The sequence below is a fragment of the Zootoca vivipara genome, chromosome 6 (genome assembly GCF_963506605.1).
Source record: "Zootoca vivipara chromosome 6, rZooViv1.1, whole genome shotgun sequence".
Lineage (NCBI taxonomy): Eukaryota > Metazoa > Chordata > Lepidosauria > Squamata > Lacertidae > Zootoca > Zootoca vivipara.
Genome location: NC_083281.1, coordinates 66667290 through 66689760, shown reverse-complemented (window position 1 = coordinate 66689760; position 22471 = coordinate 66667290). Strand labels below are relative to the sequence as shown.

General features: G+C 43.6%; 1 protein-coding gene across 4 annotated transcripts in view; it reads left to right on the top strand.

Moving 5' to 3' along the window:
• ADCY7 (adenylate cyclase 7) overlaps positions 1 to 22471 on the top strand; it is an 84653-nt gene that overhangs the window by 45833 nt on the left and 16349 nt on the right. For all 4 annotated transcript variants that reach the window (XR_004692710.2, XM_035117186.2, XM_035117183.2 and 1 more), the window contains 10 exons: positions 157 to 302; positions 1305 to 1416; positions 4397 to 4524; positions 5643 to 5801; positions 8311 to 8443; positions 13226 to 13414; positions 14629 to 14672; positions 17856 to 17936; positions 20014 to 20095; positions 21390 to 21487. Coding sequence is in view for 3 of the 4 variants with exons in the window: in XM_035117186.2 (XP_034973077.1) it covers positions 157 to 302; positions 1305 to 1416; positions 4397 to 4524; positions 5643 to 5801; positions 8311 to 8443; positions 13226 to 13414; positions 14629 to 14672; positions 17856 to 17936; positions 20014 to 20095; positions 21390 to 21487 (1172 nt within the window). In the remaining variant the exon portion in view is untranslated. The remainder of the gene's footprint in view (positions 1 to 156; positions 303 to 1304; positions 1417 to 4396; positions 4525 to 5642; positions 5802 to 8310; positions 8444 to 13225; positions 13415 to 14628; positions 14673 to 17855; positions 17937 to 20013; positions 20096 to 21389; positions 21488 to 22471) is intronic.

Here is a 22471-nt window from a genome sequence, read left to right as displayed (position 1 = left end):
GAAACAAAATAAAAAAATTCCTTCCAGCAGCACCTTAAAGACCAACTAAGTTTTTATTTTGGTATGAGCTTTCGACTCTTGCAGGTATTTACTCTTAAAGGGTGTGGCATAAGTCCTAACAAAGCAAAATGAATAAGACCCACTCTTCCCTCTTAGGAAAGCTTGCTTTTATCGATACTGCCGGCTCATATCTCTATGGGAATGAAACTAGCCATCATAGAACGCCTGAAGGAAACCAATGACAGGAAGAAGCACGACAACAACTTCCACAGCCTGTATGTGAAACGGCACCAGAATGTTAGGTGAGCTGTGTAACTCGCTCTGGTTCTGTTCATAGTTCTTTCTGTTGCCTCAGTATACTAGAGACCCAATCCAGTTCTTGCCATTTATTTGTTTTGCAACAAATTCTGGGCCACCGGCATTAAGCAAAACATGGCAGAGAACAGGATAAAATCGATAAAATTTCATGCATAAAACAAATGGAAAATATAATGCCAAAGTTATATTTGGGCCAAAGTTGTAGAGTTCTTTTTTGTGGGGGGGGGAGTCGTTGAGCTTTTTTTTTTGCAAAATATATATATGTAAAGAAGTTTTAAAACTATTTTTTAGGAAAATTGCAAAAAAAACAAAAAACAACCCACCACTTTTGATATGAGCTGCCATATACCCAGGTTTTCCTGGACATTTTTGCCGCTTTCCAAAAAATCCATCCGGATGCCATTTTTGACAGACGAATCCTGGCTGTGTCCGGGATATTCCAGACATATGGCAGGCCTATATTGGATCAACACACTTGGATCACCCCTCAAGGGAAAGCCTGGGTGAACAGGTGAGCTTCAGTACCGTAGGTGCCTGCCTGATGTCCATTAGAGGCACATTCCAGTGGGCAGCTGCTGCCACACTAAAATCCCTAGTCTTAGTGGAATATGCGAAACTTGGGAGCATATATCACTCTTAAAGGCTGTATATCCCAACGATCCAAATGATGGACAGTTGATATTGCAGGATTAAAAAAAGAGCAAGTGAGTTTTGCATGTGAATCGATTGCTATCAGAAACCAGGGGAGCCATATCAGTGAGGAGTAGAGTAGATGATTAAAGGGTTGTAGTCAATGTTAGTTTTGCCTAAGTTGGTCATCCATTAATTTCAATGGGTCTACTCTTGAGTGGAACTAACATTGGATGTAACCCATAGTTTGGTGCATATGTGCGCAGTTCTTAGCTAATGTCCACGAAGTTTAAATATCTACATCGCTGATGTAGAAAATGAAAAACAATTTAATTGATTTTGGCTTCCTTGCATAGCATCTTGTATGCAGACATTGTAGGATTTACTCGTTTGGCAAGTGACTGCTCTCCCAAAGAACTGGTGGTGATGTTGAATGAACTCTTTGGCAAATTCGATCAAATAGCAAAGGTAAGCAACTTCTTGATAGAGGACCCTCTTGTCATTTTAAATATTATTATGTTTTAAATGCCGTATTTACTCGAATCTTAATGTGCCATCAAATCTAATGCATACCTCAGTTTTCAAAACCTTGAAACCAAAAGAAGTATTTGCTGGCGAATGTAAATGTGCCATCGAATCTAATGTGCACCTTAATTTTTGCAACATAATTTGGCCAAAAAGGGGTGAACATTAGATTCGAGTAAATACAGTAATTATAGATAAATCTTCCAACTATTATTACACCGAGACTAATAAGATGTGGTAATGGTGTGATGGTCTGGTTCACATGTTAGCTAAATTGTGGTTGGGTTTGGGCAAACCACTGGCTATATTTGGATGTCACACTGAACTATGGTTTAGCACCATGGGAACAAGCTACAGTGAGCCTTGAGCTTGCATGCTCCTCCTCCCCCTCCCCCCTCTCCTTCTCCTGTTTGGCCAAGAGGACTTCAGAAGATTCTCCTTCAAGTTAACAGCAGCTTCCTGCATTATCCAAACCAGGAAATTTAGCTAACCATTGCTAATGTTATTTTCAAATGGCCCAGCTTCAGAAGTTGAAGTTGACATGTATTAAAATAACCTCCGTTAATCTTAAGGATTAACCCCAGTTTGCTAGTCTGGATAATGTACAAACTATAGTTAAAAGTGAAAGTGAAAGTTTCCAAACCCAACTTTCCTTGCTGCACAGGTAGAGGAAGAGGGCATACAAACTCACTCCTGCTTGTGCATGTCATGCTGAATCAAGGTTTAACAGAATGTGTAAGCACAGCCATTATTTGCTATTTGCATCCAGATTCGCAAACTATGGTTTTCTCCAAATCTGACTGGTAAACTGATTTCATGCATTGGTTCCAGTTCTTGTTCGGAGGGCAAATGCAGAACTTAAGCTTGACAATTGTGATGCCGTGGCAATGATGCAACATTGGTTAGGCTGTTTCATCTGAACCATGTTTAAATTACTACTTCTCTGTTTTGTATTTTGCAAATTAAGAGAAGTTATATTTAACAAGTTTTAAATCTCCCAAACTCTTATATTTATAAGAGTTAACAGCAGTTGATAGGTTGAACATGCCATTTTAGCACAAAGGAGTTTTCTGTGTCTTCGGAATCTGTGGCCTCAATCTATATTATATTCTTTCAAAGTACTAGTAATGTTCACTGTACTGAGCATGTGGGATTTATGAGCATCTGTCTCTATTTATGGAAGGTTCTATTTCCAACCATTTCCAATCTATTAATATTATAAATGCTCATGATTAGGGAATTATGGTCTAAAAGTGTTCTGTTGCTGAACTATCTCTCATTAAAGGCAAAGAAGCAATTGGGATGTTAACTTAATTAAGCCTTAATGGATGTGGTAGAATTGAATCACTAAACGTACTGAAACAGCTTGTGTGCTAAAATGGCATAAATGCATAATTAAGATGTTTAAAGTTCTGTCTTCCTTTTTCAATTTTTCCTTGTTTCTCATACAATTCCTTGCATGTTGGTTGTTAAAGTTTGCGGAGACTGGAGAAGGATAAGGGGGTGGCCTTGCTAAACTTCTGAAATGATTTATATTGAGGCTAACCAAATCCAGACCATTATGGGGAGGGATGTAAGATTTTCCATTCTGCCCTGTGTTCATCACACACAGCGCTGCTTACGTTATCAGCATTTGCAGTTGCTGCTGCTTTCAATCTGCGAACAATACATGCGTCTTCCCATGTAGACACGTGTTCAACCTGTGCATGACCGTGTATATGCGTGGCGCCTGGAAATAAATACATCAATTCTAAACTGCAAAAGACACAAAAACTGCAAATATAGCTTTTAAAAATGTGAGAGAATGGCTAGTGCAACCCCAGGACCCTTTGTAACTGCAATCTCATGGGGTTTTCAAGGGTTTCCAGGGGTTTAGAGGGCGTTTATAGGCCTTTTAGGTGGTGTTTTCCTCTATACGTGATTTCACGTATACATGCTACCCAGGAACATAACCCCCATGCATAGCTGCCAAGTCTCCCGTTTTTTTGCGGGAAACCCCCAGATTTTAATCCGTTTCCTGCTGTTATCCCGAATGGGAAAAAATCCCGGAAATCCCCCAGATTTCCTACCTGCCAGGGAGGCTCCGTTTCAGGTGCCGCTCTGCCCATGTCTGGGCACCGGAAATCGGGCAGAGCAGCACCGGAAGTTGCTTCTACGCATGTCTGAACATGCGTAGAAGCGACTTCCGGTGCCGCGCCGCTGCTGATCCTGCATTTTTCAACAGGAGACTTGGCAGCTATGCCCCCATGTAAGTGGGGAGATGCCTGTAATTAAGTGATTGTGTTTTCCCACTTGATCTGTGTTTCTTTTGCAGTGAAATGAGTAGGGTTAAATAACAAGGTGACAACATAATTTATATAATTTGTTCGTTGCAGCAGCTAGCGAGACAGATAATGTTAGTTTCGGCAGAAGACGAACTGCAGCAGAATGTTTCCCTTCCACACATGGGCCTAATAAGCACACACTGGCAACTTCCACTGTCATTTCTGTTTTTGCTGGAATTCTCCAACATCCCTAATTATGTGTTGATTTTCAAGACCCATTTCCGCATGCACAACAGGACTCCCCTCTGGCTGAGCTTCGTAGGGGAAAACTGGTGATGGTTGACAAATTATATTTCAAAAAAGATTGCCCACCATTACTGATAAGCTGTGATTCCTGCATTGCTGAGGGTTAGACTACATGGCCATTTGGGACCCTTCCAACTCTGTAATTTTATGATTTCTCATAGTCCCTGAAAAAAACAACCCCCAAGGAGCCCCAGAGTTCCTCAGAACAGAGATAGTAAAACAGCAGCTCCAGATAAGGTCAGATTTGTTTGTTCTGCAAAGTAAAGCCTATAATTTGTGTTCCTTAAGATAGATACTTGCTAATTCATATCTGCAGCGTTTCTGATGACTCGCATGTTGTTGTTGTTTTGCAGGAAAATGAATGCATGAGGATAAAAATTCTGGGTGACTGTTATTACTGTGTCTCAGGATTACCTGTTTCCTTGCCAGTGCATGCCAAGAACTGTGTGAAAATGGGCCTCGACATGTGCGAAGCTATAAAGTATGTACGGTACTTTTTTTTAAAAAAAAGAGTTTAAATAATATTTGGAAACATTAACAAGGTAGAACTAAAGACATGAGAATAGGTTACATAGTAGTGTGCAAAGTATACGTCCCCAACATGGCGACAGAAAAAAGTGTTGCTGTCTACTGCCTGTTTTGTGCATCGCACTAAACCAAACCATGGCTTAGCATTAATGGACAACTGTGGGCTCTGGGGGAGGAGATTGTGGCCTCTTTATTCCTCTCCAGTAGTTCTGCTGATGCATCATAGTTTAGTTAAGCACAGCATCTAAACCTGGGCTCATGGTTTACCTGTGCTGACAAAGCACAAGCTGTAAACCACAGGACAAACCATGGTTACAGCTCGTAGCTAGTCCGTAGAGAATGAGGCCATAGTAATTGGCCCAAAGTTGGGGAGGGCCCATAGCTTAGTGGTGAAGCATATGGTTTGAATGGAGAACATATTGAGTACATTCTCTGTTATCTCCATGCATGGCTGGTAAAGGCTTTTGCCTGAAACTCTGAAGAGCCTCAAACAGTGAATGTAGACAGCACCAAGCCAGATGGATCAATGGTTTGACTCAACATAAAGCAGTTTCCTGTGTTCCTAAAATGACAGTAGACAAGCAGTTCTAAAGCATTATTTGAGTCTGTGTTTGGAAGTTCAAACTATGGCTTGGGTTATAAATGATGGTTACAGCAAACCATTGAGCCACTGTGTTTAATGTGTATGATAAAACAAGGACAAGTATTTAAAGAAACATGTGAAAGCATCAGAGATGATGGTTCGTTTCTCTCTGTATTCAGTGCTCCTCTACTCATGAGCATAGACTGAATTGTCTGATGGCCTGGCTCAGTATGAATCCTTTTCCTATATTCCACTGTCCTCCATTGCTTGTATAGACGGTTACTCCAATTTGTTTAAAACACTCGATCCATCCCACTTCTTCTCTCATTTTGGCTGTTGACTTGAGCACAGGGTGGACCACATCCCTAAATTTCACATTGATGTTTGCAGTAATTAAGAGAGAATTAAAGCACCAGCATAATTTTGTGGGCATTAAGACGGGGAAAGACTAGGCACCTCTTCCAATCCTATTCTGATCTGTTTTGCAGACAAGTGAGAGAAGCCACAGGAGTGGACATCAATATGCGAGTTGGTATTCACTCTGGGAACGTGCTCTGCGGTGTAATAGGGCTTCGGAAATGGCAGTACGACGTTTGGTCTCACGATGTCTCCTTAGCTAACCGAATGGAATCTGCGGGAGTTCCTGGGTAAAGATTTCCCAACCTGAAGTTGTAATTCACTTGGGAAAGAAGCCTGGAGAAATTATGCCCGTTTTGTCGTGGTGCTGGAGATGTGTAGAATCTTCACAACGCTAGGAATAAAACTTGAGTAATGTGCCTTGTACCACACTGTTCAGAAGGAGGGCTGTTTATTGCCTCTAAAGTCTATGGATGTTATTTGCTGGTTGATTTTTTTCCCTTTAATGCATTTATCATTTGATGTCTTGTCGTGGTTGCTCGTCATATAAGCCACAGAGGCCACATCCAGACCCTACATTTAAAGCGCATGGCATGGATTTGACCATGGTTTTGATAGTTTGTATGGTTCCATACCATGCCTACCCAATCCATCATTAAAATGGCTCAGGACCATCGGGTTGATTCTCTTTTATATATGAGCATAGAGGCTCTTCTGTCATTGGATAATCCCCTGCCCCCGCCCCCAATCCTGAGTGTTGGCATTGCTGAAGCTTTCCCCAGTGCATAAAGGTAAAGGGACCCCTGACCATTAGGTCCAGTCGTGACCGACTCTGGGGTTGCGCGCTCATCTCGCATTATTGGCCGGGGGAGCCAGCGTATAGCTTCCAGGTCATGTGGCCAGCATGACAAAGCCGCTTCTGGCGAACCAGAGCAGCACATGGAAACGCTGTTTACCTTCCCGCTGTAGCGGTTCCTATTTATCTACTTGCATTTTGACGTGCTTTCGAACTGCTAGGTTGGCAGGAGCTGGGACCAAGCAACGGGAGCTCACCCCGTCACAGGGATTTGAACCGCCGACCTTCTGATCGGCAAGCCCTAGGCTCAGTGGTTTAACCACAGCGCCACCTGGGTCCCTCCCCAGTGCATAAATAATAACAATTAACTGACTGGAAGCTAGCAAGCAAATGAAACGGTTTAAGTAAACAAATGATCACATTAAGCAGTATAAGATGTTGATTTACATAATTAAAACAGTGTTGGCAGCTCCCCCCGCACTGAAGCTCACCTCTGCTGGTGGACAAATTTATTAGAGAGTTTTATTAATCGCTTGATCAAAGAGCTCTCCAAGTGATGTCCAGATAAGTAAGACCTGTAGGTAAAACACAGGTCAAATCCACCAGCCGATTAAAAAAACCACACAAATGCATATAAAACCATTGTACTTAAAACACAGATAAAAATCAACACAGCTTTTAAAAACAAATATAGCTTGCTGGTTATATGTCTGGGTAGCTGGTTCCCTTTTGGAGAACAACCCTAACGATAGGAAGGTGCAGGGAAGAAACTATTTAACCGAAAGAAGGCGTGTGTATATGTATTTGGAGCTTAGTACATTACAGCTGGGGTTGTTTCAGAACACTGCCTGAGAAACTGTGACGCTAGCCAGCTGAGTAAACTCTTGGATGGTTCTGCGTTGTGTAATATATCTAGATGTTGCTCTCGAGAGCTTCCAGCCCTTTTTGAGAGCCATTCAGCAACTTGTTCAGAGAGGGGTGGTGGAGGGAAGAGTGGGGGGGTTTTTTGGTATAAATTTGAATTAATGTTGATGGCCTCCCCGGCACACGCAAGCTGTCCTTGAAAACGAGATGAGCAGTTTGCACAAGTATTGAGAGTGTGTTATATTTTATAATGATCCCTAGGGCTATAGCTAATCCATGTGTGATTCACTGTGCATATAATTAACATTCGCTTGCATTAAATTCATGTGCGGTACTGAATGCTGCTGCATGACGGCATCTACTGATAATAGTAGTAATCATGTCGCCATGAATATACATAGTGCTTTGCAGACAAACACAAGGGAGGGGGAGACAGATCTGTGCCTTAACAGGTTTACAGTCTAAATTTTTGCTCACCTCATCTCCCACACTGCTGAAAGAAAGGGTGCCACATAACATTTGTTCCACACTTCCAAGGAATCATTCCTGCAGCCTGGCAACACCTGCACTTTGGTACTCCCTGCCAACTGATACTAACTAGGCAGGTGCTTTCTCTGTACAGTACTATACCGCTGAAACCTTTTTGTTGTCCTTGCTGGAGGAAGCCTATCCAGACATGCAAACTGGGACATGCATTTTAATGTGCAACTTTTATTTTATAATGTGTGCTTTGAAAACTGCTCGTTCATTTTGAAAATTTTAGGTTAACTTGCTTTTAATGTCTGATATTATCGGTATATTTTAATGTGTAATCTATTTAAACCTCCTGGAGGTTTTGACAATTAAGCAGCAGAGAAATCCTATCTATATACCTTCCTTATTAAAATAAAATAAAACTGAAGGCACTGCGCAAAGCCCAGTGAGGAATGCATGAACAATTGTGCTATGATGGATTGCAAATAAGCAAAGCTGTTAAACAGCAATGCTGCCAGGATCCTGGATTTGGCTTCCAAGGCGTGAAGCTGTTGAGAAGCACAGGCTTGTCAACAGCAGCCATTGATATGGAAATGAATAACTTACAGTGACCTTTCTGCAAATGTTTCAAGTCTTTTGTGCTCCTGTCTTTTCCCTCTCTCCAGCCGTGTACACATCACAGAAGCAACCCTCAGTCACCTAGGCAAAGCTTATGAAGTGGAAGATGGGAATGGACACCTCAGAGACCCTTACCTTGAATCCATGAATATCAAAACTTACTTGGTGATAGACCCGAGGGTAGGTGTGCTTTTACCCTAAGATACATGTGCATATTGCACTCCCTTACAAGTGTGCGCACACATTTGTCTGCCTGGCTTATTATTACTTTTAGCAAGTTATAAATGGAATGTTGCCTGGCATCTCCCTTCCCATTGGCTGAAGTGCTGTGACATCATCACGTTCTCTGATTGTTTGGAAAGTAGATGCCCGTGGTAAAATGTTTGCAAACAATGTTGCATCTGTGAATGAAGTGGAATTTATTTATTTATTAAAAGTTTGGCTGCAAAGAACTTCGTACTGGAATTGAGGGTGTGATAACTGTGAGCTGTTTTTTTTTCCCAGGAAGGAAGGAGGGGCAGAGATAGAAATCCTGGGCAGACAAGGATAGCAAATGAAATGCAGGTGGTGACAAAGCTAGATTGGGCAACCCGGAAGCAGAGTGGCTGAGTAAGCCCATGGGTGGGGGAGACAAAAGGACGGAGTAGTGGTGGGGGAGGGGAGAGGGGCTAGGGAGAACCTTGCATAGGGCAGGGATAGCCAATGTAAAGCCTTCTGGATGGTCTTTGCTACAACTTCCAGGGTTTATGGGAGTTGTTTCCCATGAACATTTGAAAGGGGCACTACATTGTCTTATCCCTGGGGAGAAAAGGGATGGAATATAAGAGCGAGACTCAGAACTGGGGACCAGTGAACCGTGCAGAGTGTTGATATGAGTGAGCCTGAATTTTCACATTGATTTGAGCAAGCCAAATCTCTCTGCAGGTTTCTGGGGCACATTTGGGTTTCTGTGTGCATATGAGCCTGCGCAATAATATATATCTGACAACATTTTTGTTGTGCATGAGGGGGAGTCAAATAATTCGCTTTTTAATTCTGCAGTCTAAAACACACACACACACACGTTTTGTATGTATTTTGTAGCTGAAATAAGTTGAGCAAGTCTGCAGGCTTAATTTTGGTCAAGCAACCCCTCAGTTTATTTTGCGTGGCTGTGCTTATGTTTGTTAGTTGTTGTTGTTTTACTTTAAGTTTCTCAAGCTAGAGAAAGGAGTTGCAGGGTGGGGGTGGGGGGTGGGTGGGAACTGGGACAGCGAAGGCAATAAACCACAAAGAAAGATAGCCACTGTGGACTGAGAACTGGGAGCACAGACGGTGGGAAGGCAGGGCTGCAATTGCATAACGAGGTTGAAATAAGCATTAGACATTCAGTTGCCAGGGTCCACAGATCCATGAAACAATGGCTTATAGAGTTTGGTCTCCAAGGAACACTTCAAGTATCCAAAAAAGGCTGCTCTTTATCTGTGTGTAATTAAAAGAATACGCTTCAAGCCTCCCACGTTCTGCCTTTAAGTGCAGTTCCACTGGCATTCTGAGAAAAAGCGACGAGAAAATAAAAGGTACTCCAGGGTGATCCAGTTTGTTCTGCTCAGCTCACAAACGAAACTGCATGCTGCAGTTGAGGCCAGCGCCCTCTTAAGCTGGTTCCCAAGATTAAACGTGTGTCGAGTATATGGCGTGGATGTGGCATGAGACCTGTTGGACACACTCATGCCTCTCTCTTGCCTTATCCCTCACCACTAATAACTAGTTTAGGTGTTAGTGCTAGTGTGCAAAGTCCTAAATGGCTTGGGACCCCAGTATGCAAAGAAGCAACTCCCCCATGTCAACCATCTGAGTCCTTATGATTGACAGGGGAGGACCTGTTGGTGATGCCACCTCTGACTGCTGCCAGGTTGGTGCTGACCTCTGACAGGGCCTTATCAGTGGTGGTTTCCCATTTGTGGAATGCTCTCCCCAAGGAGGAAAAAAGACATTCCTGTTTACCTAGGCATTTGATGCCTGAGAGATACTGGCCATAGAAGCCTTAAACTGGTAACTGTGAGAGTATAGGATTGCTTTTGGATTTTTAAAATTGTTTTTAAACTTTTTAAATAGGTTTTTATTTTGTTTTATTAGCACATTATTTTATTAGCACATGCGTATCTTGCCTTTCCTCCAAGCAGCCCAAAGAGGCGTACATGGTTCTCCTCTTCGTCCGGCAGAGCTTTTCTGGGTTGTACAGGCTGGCCCAAAGGAGGTGATAGAACCAACGGTAGCTCGCTGTGATTTGTTTGCAAAGCATTTTGAGGGGGAAAATGCTTTCATCCAACCAAGACCTTGACTCTGCTGTTATAGCAGATGAATCTCATGGGGTGTCCAGAGCACAGTCTAGTCCTGTTGTGTTGGATGAGTTTCAGTTGGTAAGGCTCAAGGATGTGGACAATGTACTTGGATTGGTCAGGGCGACTGCTTGTGCTCTAGACCCTTGCCCCTCTTGGCTGATAAAAACCAGCATGGAGGGAACAGCTGGTTGGGCCAGGCAGGTGATGGGTGCCTCTTTACAAGAGGGGGTGGTCCTTGCCTGTTTGAAGGAGGCAGTGGTAAAACCACTCCTTAAGAAACCTTCCCTGGATTCGGAAAACGTAACTAACTACCAGCCAGAGCAAGGTTCTGAAATGAGTGGTCGCAGACCAGATCCAGGCGCTTTTGGAAGAAACTGATTTTCTGGATCCATTTCAGTTGGGGTTTAGGCCTGGTTTTGGCACAGAAACTGCCTTGGTTGCCCTGTATGATGACCTCTGTCAAGAGAGAGACAAGGGGAACATGTCCCTGTTAATTCTTCTCGACCTCTCAGCAGCTTTCAAAACCATCAACCGTTATATCCTTCGGGAGCGACTGTCCAAACTAGGGGTGGGTGGCACTGCTTTGTGGTGGTTCCAGTCCTACTTGGGTGGTCGTTCCCAGCCCAGAGGGTGTTGCTTGGGAAATGCTTTTCAGCCCCGTGGAACCTTCAATGTGGGATTCCATAGAGCTCAACCCTATTTTCTACATTGTTTAACATCTACATGAAACCGCTGGGTGGGGTTATCTGGAGGTTTGGAGTATGTTGTCAGCAGTATGCTGATGATACTCAGCTCTATTTCTCCTTCACATCTGCAGGTGAGGCAGTGGAAGTGGTGGACAAGTGTCTTGCCTCGGTAATGGGCTGGATGAGATCCAACAAACCGAAACTCCGTCGAGATAGGACTGAGACATTGTTAGTGGGTGGTTCCCTAGACCGGATGGGTGGGAGATCGCCTGCTCTTGATGGGGTTACACTTCCTCTGAAGGAGCAGGTTTGTAGTTTGGAGGTACTCCTGGATCCTTTGCTGTCTCTCAAGGCTCAGGTGGCCTCAGTGGCGGCCCGGAGTGCCATCAGCTACCTCTGCATTGGGAGGAAGGGTCATAGCTCAGTGTGCACATCAACGGTCTCCAGAGTGGGCTGTCCTGTCCCCTAGGAGGCACTGGGGTTACCTAGGGTGGCTCTAAGAGGCAAGCAGCTGATGGGGAGGGGGCGCGCGCTGGAGGTGTAAATGAGTATCATTGGTATCAGTGGCTCAAGTTAATCAAATCTGTTGAATCAGTTAAACTAAATAGTTTAAATTGGATTTTGAATAAAAGTACAATTGATTGTTGCTGTTTAGAATTTTATTGTGTTGGTAGCTGAATCATTGTATTGTAGTGTTGGAAAGGGACCACAAGGATCACTTAGTGCCCAATGTGGGGCTCAATCTTTTGCCCAATGTGGGGCTCAAACCCATGACCCTGAGATTTAAGAGCTTCATGCTCTACTATTCTGAAGATTGCTTTTCATGGGGTAAGGCACAGGGCACTGGGGTGGAGTTAATGGAATAGAGGGGGAGATGGTCCCAAAGGGTTTGGGAACCATGGGTGTAGAGTATACGCTTTGCATGTAGAAGTTTCCCCTATTCATTCACCTACATCTCCAGATGAAAGAGTCAAGTGATAAATGATGGGACAGTCCCCTGGCTGCCATAAGGCACTAGAGAGGCCTTGCAGGTCAGAGGAGGCGAAAGCGGTCTGAAGTCAGTGTTGGCTAACCTGTTGCCCTCACAGATGTTCACGGACTCCAGCTCCCTTCAGCCTCCGCGTCAGCCAACATGGCCAGTAGCCAGGGATGATAGGAGTTGGAGTCATAGGAAGAGCCCAGCTGGGTTGGACTGAAGGCTGACCTAGTCCAGCATCCTCCTGTTTTCTCAGTGGCCAAGCTGACCCATAAGCAAGGACTGAGTCCAGCAACATATAGAGGTACCAGAGGCTCCCCATCTCTGGGCTGGGTAGGCATAGGTTGTAAGGCTTACTGTATCATTTCCTGTATATTTCCTGTATATTTCCTGTATATTTCACCATGTGATTGTGCCTGGCACCTGTTAAGACTTTTCTGTAAGACTTCTCAGATGTATAATCTAAATACGTTTGCTTTAATGTGTATATTTCTTCAATAACTTCTGATTTTACTGATAAATTACACTGTTAGCTTGCTTTTAACGTTCAGTTTTTAACCAATATTTTTTAACAAACGCCTCATGGTCACCGCTTAGAACAGCCTTCACCAACCTGGCACCCTCCAGATGTTTCCAAACTCATTTTGGCTGAAGCTGGTGGAAGTTGTAGCTTTGAACATCTTAAGTATCATAGAATCATTCTGAGGATCATTTAGTCCAACCCTCTACTGCAGTGCAGGAATATTCATTCAGCTGTCCTTTACGGGCATCAAACCGGCATCCTTGGCGTTATCAGCACCACGCTCCAACCAACTGAGCCATCTAGCTATTCATCCTAGAGGGTGCCTGTTTGGCTTAGAGGTTACGGCTGTTAGTCAGCAGTATATAAATTCTGTCAAATAAATAATTTCATTTGTTCGTTATATCCAGTTTTCTAAAATGTACGCGTGGTTGTCTTGTTTCTCCCCGGGTTCAGTCTAAGCAGCGCACTTCCAACAACCATCTCCCACAAACCACCAGAGTGCACGATGGCTTGAAGATGAGGGCCTCTGTCCGGATGTCGAGGTTCTTGGAGACCTGGGGGGCCGCCCGGCCTTTTGCTCACCTAAACCACAGAGAGAGTGTGAGCAGTGAGACATCTGCACCAAACAGAAGGCATAGGAGGGTGAGGCTCTGTTGCTCGTTGCTCTTTCTTTCCAAAAACCCTCAGTTTGGACTTGGTTGGCTTTTGGTTGCTGCTGCAAGGAGCTAGAAGTACCTTAAATATTGGAAACAAAGGGTAGAAAAAGGGAGAGAAGTCCTGTCCTGTCCCGTCCCGTCCCCACACACTTTACTTATGGGAAGCGGGATTTGTGGCCCAGTGTGGCTATGGAGTGGGCGGGTACAGCCATTTCCCAGCATCAGCACAGCAGTGGAAGGTGTTTTCCTGCATGGCTAGCTGGGAAATCGCATGAGATATTGGGGGGCAACCAACCTGATGGGCGGGATGTCACAACGGACCTGGGTGAAGACTTCACTCACCCAGGTCCTCTCTGAGGTGATTTAAATAGCTGGGGTCAAATGTACATCTACATATCAGTTCTCCTTTTGACACCAGTCTCAGTCTCAGTCATAGGGTGTACAAAAAGTAAAAATAAATATATCCGGAAGCACAGACCTTTTTTAACACCTTTCCACTTGTGGCTTATTTTATACATTTTATATATATATATATATATATATATATATATATATATATTATTTTTTTATTTTATTGCAACAAAATCCTGTGTTAAGATGTTAAGGATGTTAACAGAAAATATCACAGCGAAGAGCAGCATAAGATCAACCATAAAATTACATTTAGAAAGCAAATATAAAATACCATATATTCCGGCATATAAGACGACTGGGTGTATAAGACGACCCCCAACTTTTCCAGTTAAAATATAGTTTGGGATACACTTGCTGTATAAGAAATATGACCTAGCATATAAGACGGCCCCTGACTTTTGAGAAGATTTTCCTGGGTTAAAAAGTAGTCTTATACACAGGAATATACAGTAGATGTTTTCGTAGCAAAAATGAATAAAGCTATAAATGTCAGGTCACATAGGGCATCTGCTTCCCTACCTAGGCAGTCTTGCAAATGACACGAATCTTAGGTTTGTTCCCCCGTCATGCCACTTCCTGAGAGGAAGCCAGCCCCTTATGTTACAGATGCAGAAACTCAGCCAGCCGTTTAATAGACTTTCTATGTTATGGGAAACTCACAGGTCAGGGGCTCCTCTGTGCAGCACTGAACATATCTCGCTTGTTGAATTCATTAAATTATATTTACATGCTTTAAGAGGGAGGGTTGGGAAAGCATTAATCCCCTACCTTTTCTCTCTGGCTTAGGAGATAGCTCTGCAGTTGGTGAGCCGTCAGAGGACTACAGAGAGGCAAGTCATGCATGGTTATAAAACATGTTAGATCCTGCTGTGTTGTGGTGTTGTGTATACCCCACCTTCCAGAACTATACCCCACCTTCCAGAACTGTGATTAACAAGGTAGCTAGAAAGTTACTACTACTACTACTACTACTACTACTAAGCCAGCACAACCAACATACGGTGGTATCTTGGGTTACAAATGCTTCAGGTTACAAACACTTCAGGTTATAAACTCCGCTAACCTAAAAATAGTACCTCAGATTAAGAACTTTGCTTCAGGATGAGAACAGAAATTGTGCTCCGGCGGCACGGCAGCAGCAGGAGGCCCCATAAGCTAAAGTGGTGTCTCAGGTTAAGAATAGTTTCAGGTTAAGAACGGACCTCTGGAATGAATTAAGTTCTTAACCAGAAGTACCACTGTAATATAAGATGTTTACAGTAATAAAAAGCTCTGGGAACTCCCTGGAAGAGAAGCCCTTTTGCTAAGCATCTGAAAGGTCAGTGAAGATGGAGTTGTACAACTTTGGTGCTCCTGTCAAGAAGGCCCTGTCTTGTGTAGCACATAAATTGGTTTGCAGATCTTACTGAAGGCTCGGTAACTCCACTGCATGTGGTCTTTGAATCATTTTCTTTGGAATGTTCTTCTTATTCTGCACAATACTCCTCCGTGACTTAAGCAGAAGTAGGCTGCATATTATTGTCTTGACTTTTGTATTAGATTTGGCTGATTCTTCTCTCTGCACTGTTTGACTTCAGATTTACTATTTTTAGCTGAGGAGTGCCCTCATGAAGGTTTTCATGCGAGAAATATTATTTTTATTTTTTAAAATCGCCCCATACTAGGGTTGCCACCTTTTGGATTTCCTCCCTAGACATTATCCTCCAAAATAAAACAAAGTTGTCAGGTGGACAGTGAGCAGCTTAGAGGGAAAGGAGTTACAGTGAGTTGTGGAGGGGTTAGGCACACCTCTCCTTACTTGATTCTCCACTGAAAATCTGCCCCACTCCTAAAATGGCAAGCAGTCAGTGTTTACTTCCATTACATTGCATAGTTAGGCTCAGAGATGGCTTTTAAAATGCAGTAGTGCCTCACTAGACGAATTTAATTCGTTCCACGGGTCTTTTCTTATAACGCAAAATTCGTCTAGAGAATCCCATAGGAATGCATTGATTTTTTTTTAAAAAAATGTTTGCCCATAGGAACGCATTAATTGAATTTCAATGCATTCCTATGGGAAACTGCGATTCGCTAGACGAATTTTTCATAAAACGAATTCGTCTAGCGAGGCAACCTCCACTCGAAAAATCCTTTCGTTAAGCGGAAATTTCGTTAAGCAGGGCATTCGTTAAGCGAGGCACCACTGTGGTTAGAAAAATTCCTGGAAGATGAGGTCTGTCCAATTTAGCTCTAATAGCTAAATGGAACCAAGCCCAAAGGCAGTACGTATAACCCTGAAAATCCGGTGCTGTTAACAGGCAAGAGGGGAGCACACACAATTCTGCATTTACCTGGCAAACTGTTGCAAACAAACTGCTAGACTAAATGTTATATGTGCAGCTAGCTCTGGCAGAAGCAGACAAATGTGTCTGAGGAAGTGAGCAAATGGACTTGGGTGGTGTTTTCCTCCTGTGCTTGCTCTTTTGTCACTTTATTTACCCAGTGTTCAGGCAGCTGTGGTTCTTCTCACTTTCTCACCCCCAACTCCACACACAGTCCTGGAATTTAGTCTCTCAAGCAGAGCGGTATCACTTTGAGCTCTGGGTGAGCCAAGGCAAGTGAAGAGAAGAAATCCACAGCACTTAGCAAGCTGCTCCCTTCTTTTCCATCTCTATTTCTACTTCTATTTCTATATTTCTGTTTCTGTTTCTGTTTCTCTCTCATACTCTAGACTCCTCAGCAGAGCCAGGCAGCAGAAGCATGAGTAAGGATGGAATTTTCTGAAAATCTCAATATCTAGCTTTTCTGCGCAGATTTTTTTCTAATCGCATCTTGCTCATTAATTTAGATTGGAAGCCTCCTCGCCCCCTGGAGCGTCAGCTATAAATATTAACAGTGCTCTCATGCACATTATTATATGTATACTATTATATGTGCATGCACTCCAGGTTTCCTGAAGTAACTGGCACACAGACAAGTACATGCAAAAATGTGTATGTATTTGGCAATACATTTGTAAAATTATGCATGAGCCTTGACTTTTATGTAACAATTGTATTTTGTGTGTATAGCTTCACATACCGGTATAACGGCTCTGATATAACCACAGTCTCAATACGAGAGGCAGTTTGATGTGAGCAAAGCTCAATCAGGCTGGAACCACCAAGTTCTGTGTATAAATTGGTTTAAAATGGATTCCTCCTTCATCCCTTAGCATGAAATTATCTGTGAGCAAATCAAGTGATATCAGACAAGGGCTGGGCAAAGAGGGAAAGACAGTGTTCTAGATCCTTCAGCTCTTTCTCCCAGCCCTTCCTAGATCATGCACCACCTCTGGGTCAAAGGTTGCTCTGCAATATCAGGTGTAGGTAGAGCTTCCAACTGCTGTATCATCTCAGGTGAGAAACAGACAGGTTTACTCCATGCTCATTAGTTATTTTGTCCACAACAAACAAGTCAAATTTTTGTTTTACAAATACGCTCTTGCACATTACTTTAGGACTCCACACTTTTTCAAGACGCAACACAGAGATCCCCCCCCAAATAAATAAACTTGCGATGTTTGCTTTTATTTTCTCCACCTTATGAAGACAGGTTGCTATAACATTAGTCTTTTCATAGGTGATTAATCTGATCATTTCTAATCAATGCATGACATCAAATTTCTCTCTCCTTTCTCTTTCCCTGTGTTTGTGTCTTAGTCTGGATAGGTCTAGACAACAACCACTGTGTCCTCCTTCAGTTGTAAGCTATAAGTGAGTTTCTCTCTCTTTCTTCTGCTTTCTGTGTGTGCTATGTGCCGTAGAACAACTGGATACTCCCTTGCTACTTTCTCCTCTCTGCATTATATTTATATCTAAGCAATATTTGAGATACGTTGGGTCCTCCTTTATTTAAAATTGGCCAGCGTGCATTTTCAGCTTTTGCTTCTTCAGAATGTAATTAAAAGGTATGTAATGATTACTCAGTGCACCTGTTCTTCTGCATTTTGGGGAAACGTTTCATCTGGATGATGTTTCTCTGCCTGTCCTTAGGAATACCTCTCAGAAAGGAAGGATGGAAGAAGAAATTAACGACAAAATGATGTCAACCATCGAGGGCCTCAGTTCAGCCAAGTAAAGAACCACTCTTTTCTTCCTGTCCTTGAGAGAATTGCCTCATCTGCAGAAGGGGTGGGGCAGAGAAGACCAGGGATTTTCCCCATGCTTATTTTCTATAGCATGAGAGTGCAGGCCTACTTAGAAACACCTCGCCTTCATCATAAACGTGTGGGGAGAAAACAGATTGTGTTTTCTTCAGTGATAAGCAAACACACTCCTCTGCTGCTGCCTTTTCAGTGAACTGTAACATGGAAAACAGGTTATGGGGTTAAGTGTAAAGAACACTGCACTTTTGCATAGGTTTCAGGTTCCCAGAATTGTAGTCCAAAAACACTGGTTTAAATAATCAGAATTACCCTGTGTTGAAAACACAGCTCACAGCTGTCTGACTGCTACAAAACCCTCGGTTGGCTCAGTTTTGAGAAGAACAAAAAAGTAGAAAACCAGAAGTGGGCTTGACAAAACAGGAAATTGAGAAATGTCCTCTTATGACATGACTATTAATTAGGAGGTTTATTACTCCGGCTCCTTAAGAGCACTTGTGAAATCAGGAAGCCTTTCGAGTTCAGAGTAAGAGTCTTCAGGTTAACACAATACAGATGTCAAGGGATTCCCATGACAGCCTGCTGCTTATTGTCTCTGGCGATACTAGGTAATCCTAAGAAATGCAGCTTTTTGAAAAATTGCACAGTGCAAACTTCAAATCAGAAGTACACAAATGGAATTCCAGAGTTCTCTGCAAATTTCTGCAAGGTCTCCTCCCACCGCTGCAGCCCTGGCCTGAATTCAGGGTTCTTCTGTGAGTTCAAGGGGGTGGGGGTGCAAAGACCCCCACTTTCAGCAGGGATTGGCTCCAGTCGAGAACTCCTGGGTAGAGCCAACCCCAGCAGGGCTTGCTTTTGGTGCCAAATTAAGTACATGGTGAAGGCAAACCCCACTTGCAGCGGCACAAACGCCAGCCCTTTCTAGGGCTCTCAATTGTTTCTCCACATGTGTGTGGCCAGGGGTAGCGGTGCGGAAAATCACATTGAGGGCCAAATTAGGAGGCCAGAGGTTCCCCATCCCTGACTTAGAATAACAATGGTCTTGGTGCCTTAGAGCGCTGGTCTTCCACTGAAGAATTGAGGCCCACCACTGGGTCACAGCCACGCAAATGTATGCCAGGAGACTAAGAAATGGTCCCCGGATGTATAATAATAATAATAATAATAATAATAATAATAATAATAATTAAAACAACAACAACAATTTATTATTTATACCCCGCCCATCTGGCTGGGTTTCCCCAGCCACTCTGGGCGGCTTCCAACCGAATATTAAAACACAGTGATCTATTAAACGTTAAAAGCCTCCCTAAACAGGGCTGCCTTCAGATGTCTTCTAAAAGTCTGGTAGTTGTTTTTCTCTTTGACATCTGATGGGAGGGCGTTCCACAGGGCGGGCGCCACCACCGAGAAGGCCCTCTGCCTGGTTCCCTGCAGCTTGGCTTCTCGCAATGAGGGAACTGCCAGAAGGCCCTCGGTGCTGGACCTCAGTGTCCGGGCAGAACAATGGAGGTGGAGACACTCCTTTAGGTATACTGGACCAAGGCCATTTAGGGCTTTAAAGGTCAGCACCAACACTTTGAACTGTGCTCGGAAACGTACTGGGAGCCAATGTAGATCTTTCCAGACCGGTGTTATGTGGTGTCGGCGGCCGCTCCCAGTCACCAGTCTAGCTGCCACATTCTGGATTAGTTGTAGAAAGTGGGTCCTGGGTTTGTAAAGCTGGAAGATACCCGCTCTAGGCTATTCATAGTGCTTTACTTATCTTAGTTATTTTCACAACAATAATCTTGTAAGATACTCCATATAACATAGGTGTGGGGTGAGCCTTAGTCTGGAGTGGGGGACACGTTCCTAAGGCTGCCTACTGAGTTGATGGCAGTGGTGAATCTTATTTATGGGTCTTCGAAGTCGTTTGTGCTTTGGGGAGTCCAAAGTTCCCTCCCCATACGTACCTTTTTGCGGTTCCATCTTGCTCTGCATCGTTTAATCCTGCTCCCGTGCATATGTTTTCAACGAGCATTTCTTCTTCTTCTTCTTCAATGCAGGCCGTGGTGTGGTAAAAAAGACGACTTCCGTGGGCTGTGTGGGTTCTTGCTATGTTTCGTAGAAATGGATCTTGAGAAAGAGGTTAGTAAGCGAAGCATTGTGGGCTTCCTGTTTGTAGAATCTCGGGGGTGGAAGGTGGTCCAGCCCCCCTAAGGCAGGAACTTCCGTGCATCCATCCTTCATTGGCACCACACAGAAGCAACCTGATTCTTCCTCGGGGCATCACCTTGTTACTCGAGTTGTTGGGTTCTCCTCATCTTACCCTTTGAAAGGTTGAGCACCACCAGAAACACTTTTCGGGAAGTCTGAAGAACCACTTTTCTGATAAGGCTGCTCAGAGTATATGATTGCTAACTTTAAATATCTGAAGGTCTGTCACATGGAAGAGGGAGCAAGCTTGTTTTCTGCTGCTCCAGAGGGTAGTGACAGAACAAATGGACTCAAATTACAAGAAAGGAGATTCCAGCTAAACGTTAGGAACACCTTACTAACAGTAAGAGCTGTTTATTGGTGGAACGAACTCCCTCAGAAGGTGGTGGACTTCCTTAATTGGAGGTTTTTAAACAGAGGTTGGATGGCCCAGGGAATCCTTTAGCTGTGGTTTTTGCATTGCAAGCAGTTGGTCTAGAATGATGAGCCCAAGAGATCCCTTCCAGCTCTTCAGTTATTTGATTCTGGATTGAGGAAAAACTACATTTTTGTGCTATAAACAGGCTAGTGTGTACACAGCCAAACTCCCAGCCTTGACCTAGGGAGGACTTAATTCATCAGAGAGGACAAAGTGTTCACAATGACTGCTCTCCGACTCAATAAATCTGTCCTTTCTTTCGCTCTGTAATCTCCCCAGAAAGCAAAGCTTACTTAGGTCTTCATCATTTCTTGCCACTTCCACTCTTCACTGCCTCTGCCCCACTGCCTCTGCCCCACCCACTTGACTTTCCCACCTTTCTTGTACAAGTACCCGTTGTGTCTTGGGTGCACTGCTTGTCCCTGGTGTCACACCAACACCAATGCTCGTTTCTGAAATGCTGAGATGGTAAGACAACACCGGAACTCAGTCCTCCTGCCCAAACCCTCGCAGGGATAGCACAACAAACTGGGAGACAACATAGATTTTATTTTTGATCTTCCTCCTTTCTCTTCCTCATCATGCCTTTAGAGAGGAGGAATAAGAACTATTCATTTAATTTGCCTTTTTAAAGTTGTCAGGTTCTAACATTCATGTCTTCTTGTGGCTGTAGCAAAGAACTTTGTTTCATATAAGGCTCTTTCTGTCTAGAAGTTGCATACAGCACCCAAGGAAGCTAGTCCTTTTGAGCTGACCCAAATTATGTAAATCTGAGCTAATGTCTTTGTTTTGTTTCCCCATCTCCAGTATCGCACAATCCCGATCCCCAAACTGAGGGGTTATTTTGCCTGCGCCAGCATTGTGTTGCTGTGTATGTTCCTTGTACAGATTTCCATAATCCAAGGGTAAGTGCCCCCTCTTTCCTTTTTAAAATACATTGCATACAAATCTGCTACAGGGGCAGTTTAATGTAATAATAATAATATTAATATTTTATTATTTATACCCCGCCCATCTGGCTGGGTTTCCCCAGCCATTCTGGGCGGCTTCCAGAAGGATATTAAAATACAATAATCTATTAAACATTAAAAGCTCCCCTAAACAGGGCTGCCTTCAGATGTCTCCTGAAAGTCTGGTAGCTGTTTTTCTCTTTGACTTCTGGTAGGAGGGCGTTCCACAGGGCGGGAGCCACTACCGAGAAGGCCCTCTGCCTGGTTCCCTGTAGCTTTGCTTCTCGCAGTGAGGGAACCGCCAGAAGGCCCTCAGCACTGGACCTCAGTGTCCAGGCAGGATGATGGGGGTGGAGACGCTCCTTCAGGTATACTGGACCAAGGCTGTTTAGGGCTTTAAATGTCAGCATCAACACTTTGAATTGTGCTCGGAAACGTACTGGGAGCCAATCCAAAGACTGAAGTAGTTAATGCTGCTCCCTGGCCCCAGACTTGGATCATATAGTGAGGCAGCACCCACCACTTTGGAACTCCCTGCCTATTGATATCAGCCAGGCTCCTCCACTGTATTCTTTTCAGCCCCTGCTAAAAACATTTAGGCAAGCTGAGGCAGTTGTTCCATATGCTCCAAAGCTAAGCATGTAGGAACACTGAAGACGCCAGGTGCTTCGGTTTCAAGAGACTGGTGTGCAAGTTCTGTTCCATACAGCGGAACTTCAAGGAAAACACAACTAAAATTCACTCCAGTAGAAGGTACCCCAGGTGATTTGCTCGTGTATGTGTGCAGAAAACAGTCCATCTAGCTGAAAGGAGATTTACATTGATTGCTGCAATGCATCCCTATTGATTATTATCTAATTTTTAAACCATATTTTCAGATATACCAGGACCAAGGAAACAACAATATTATTATTACAGTATTATTATTGTGTAACCTTA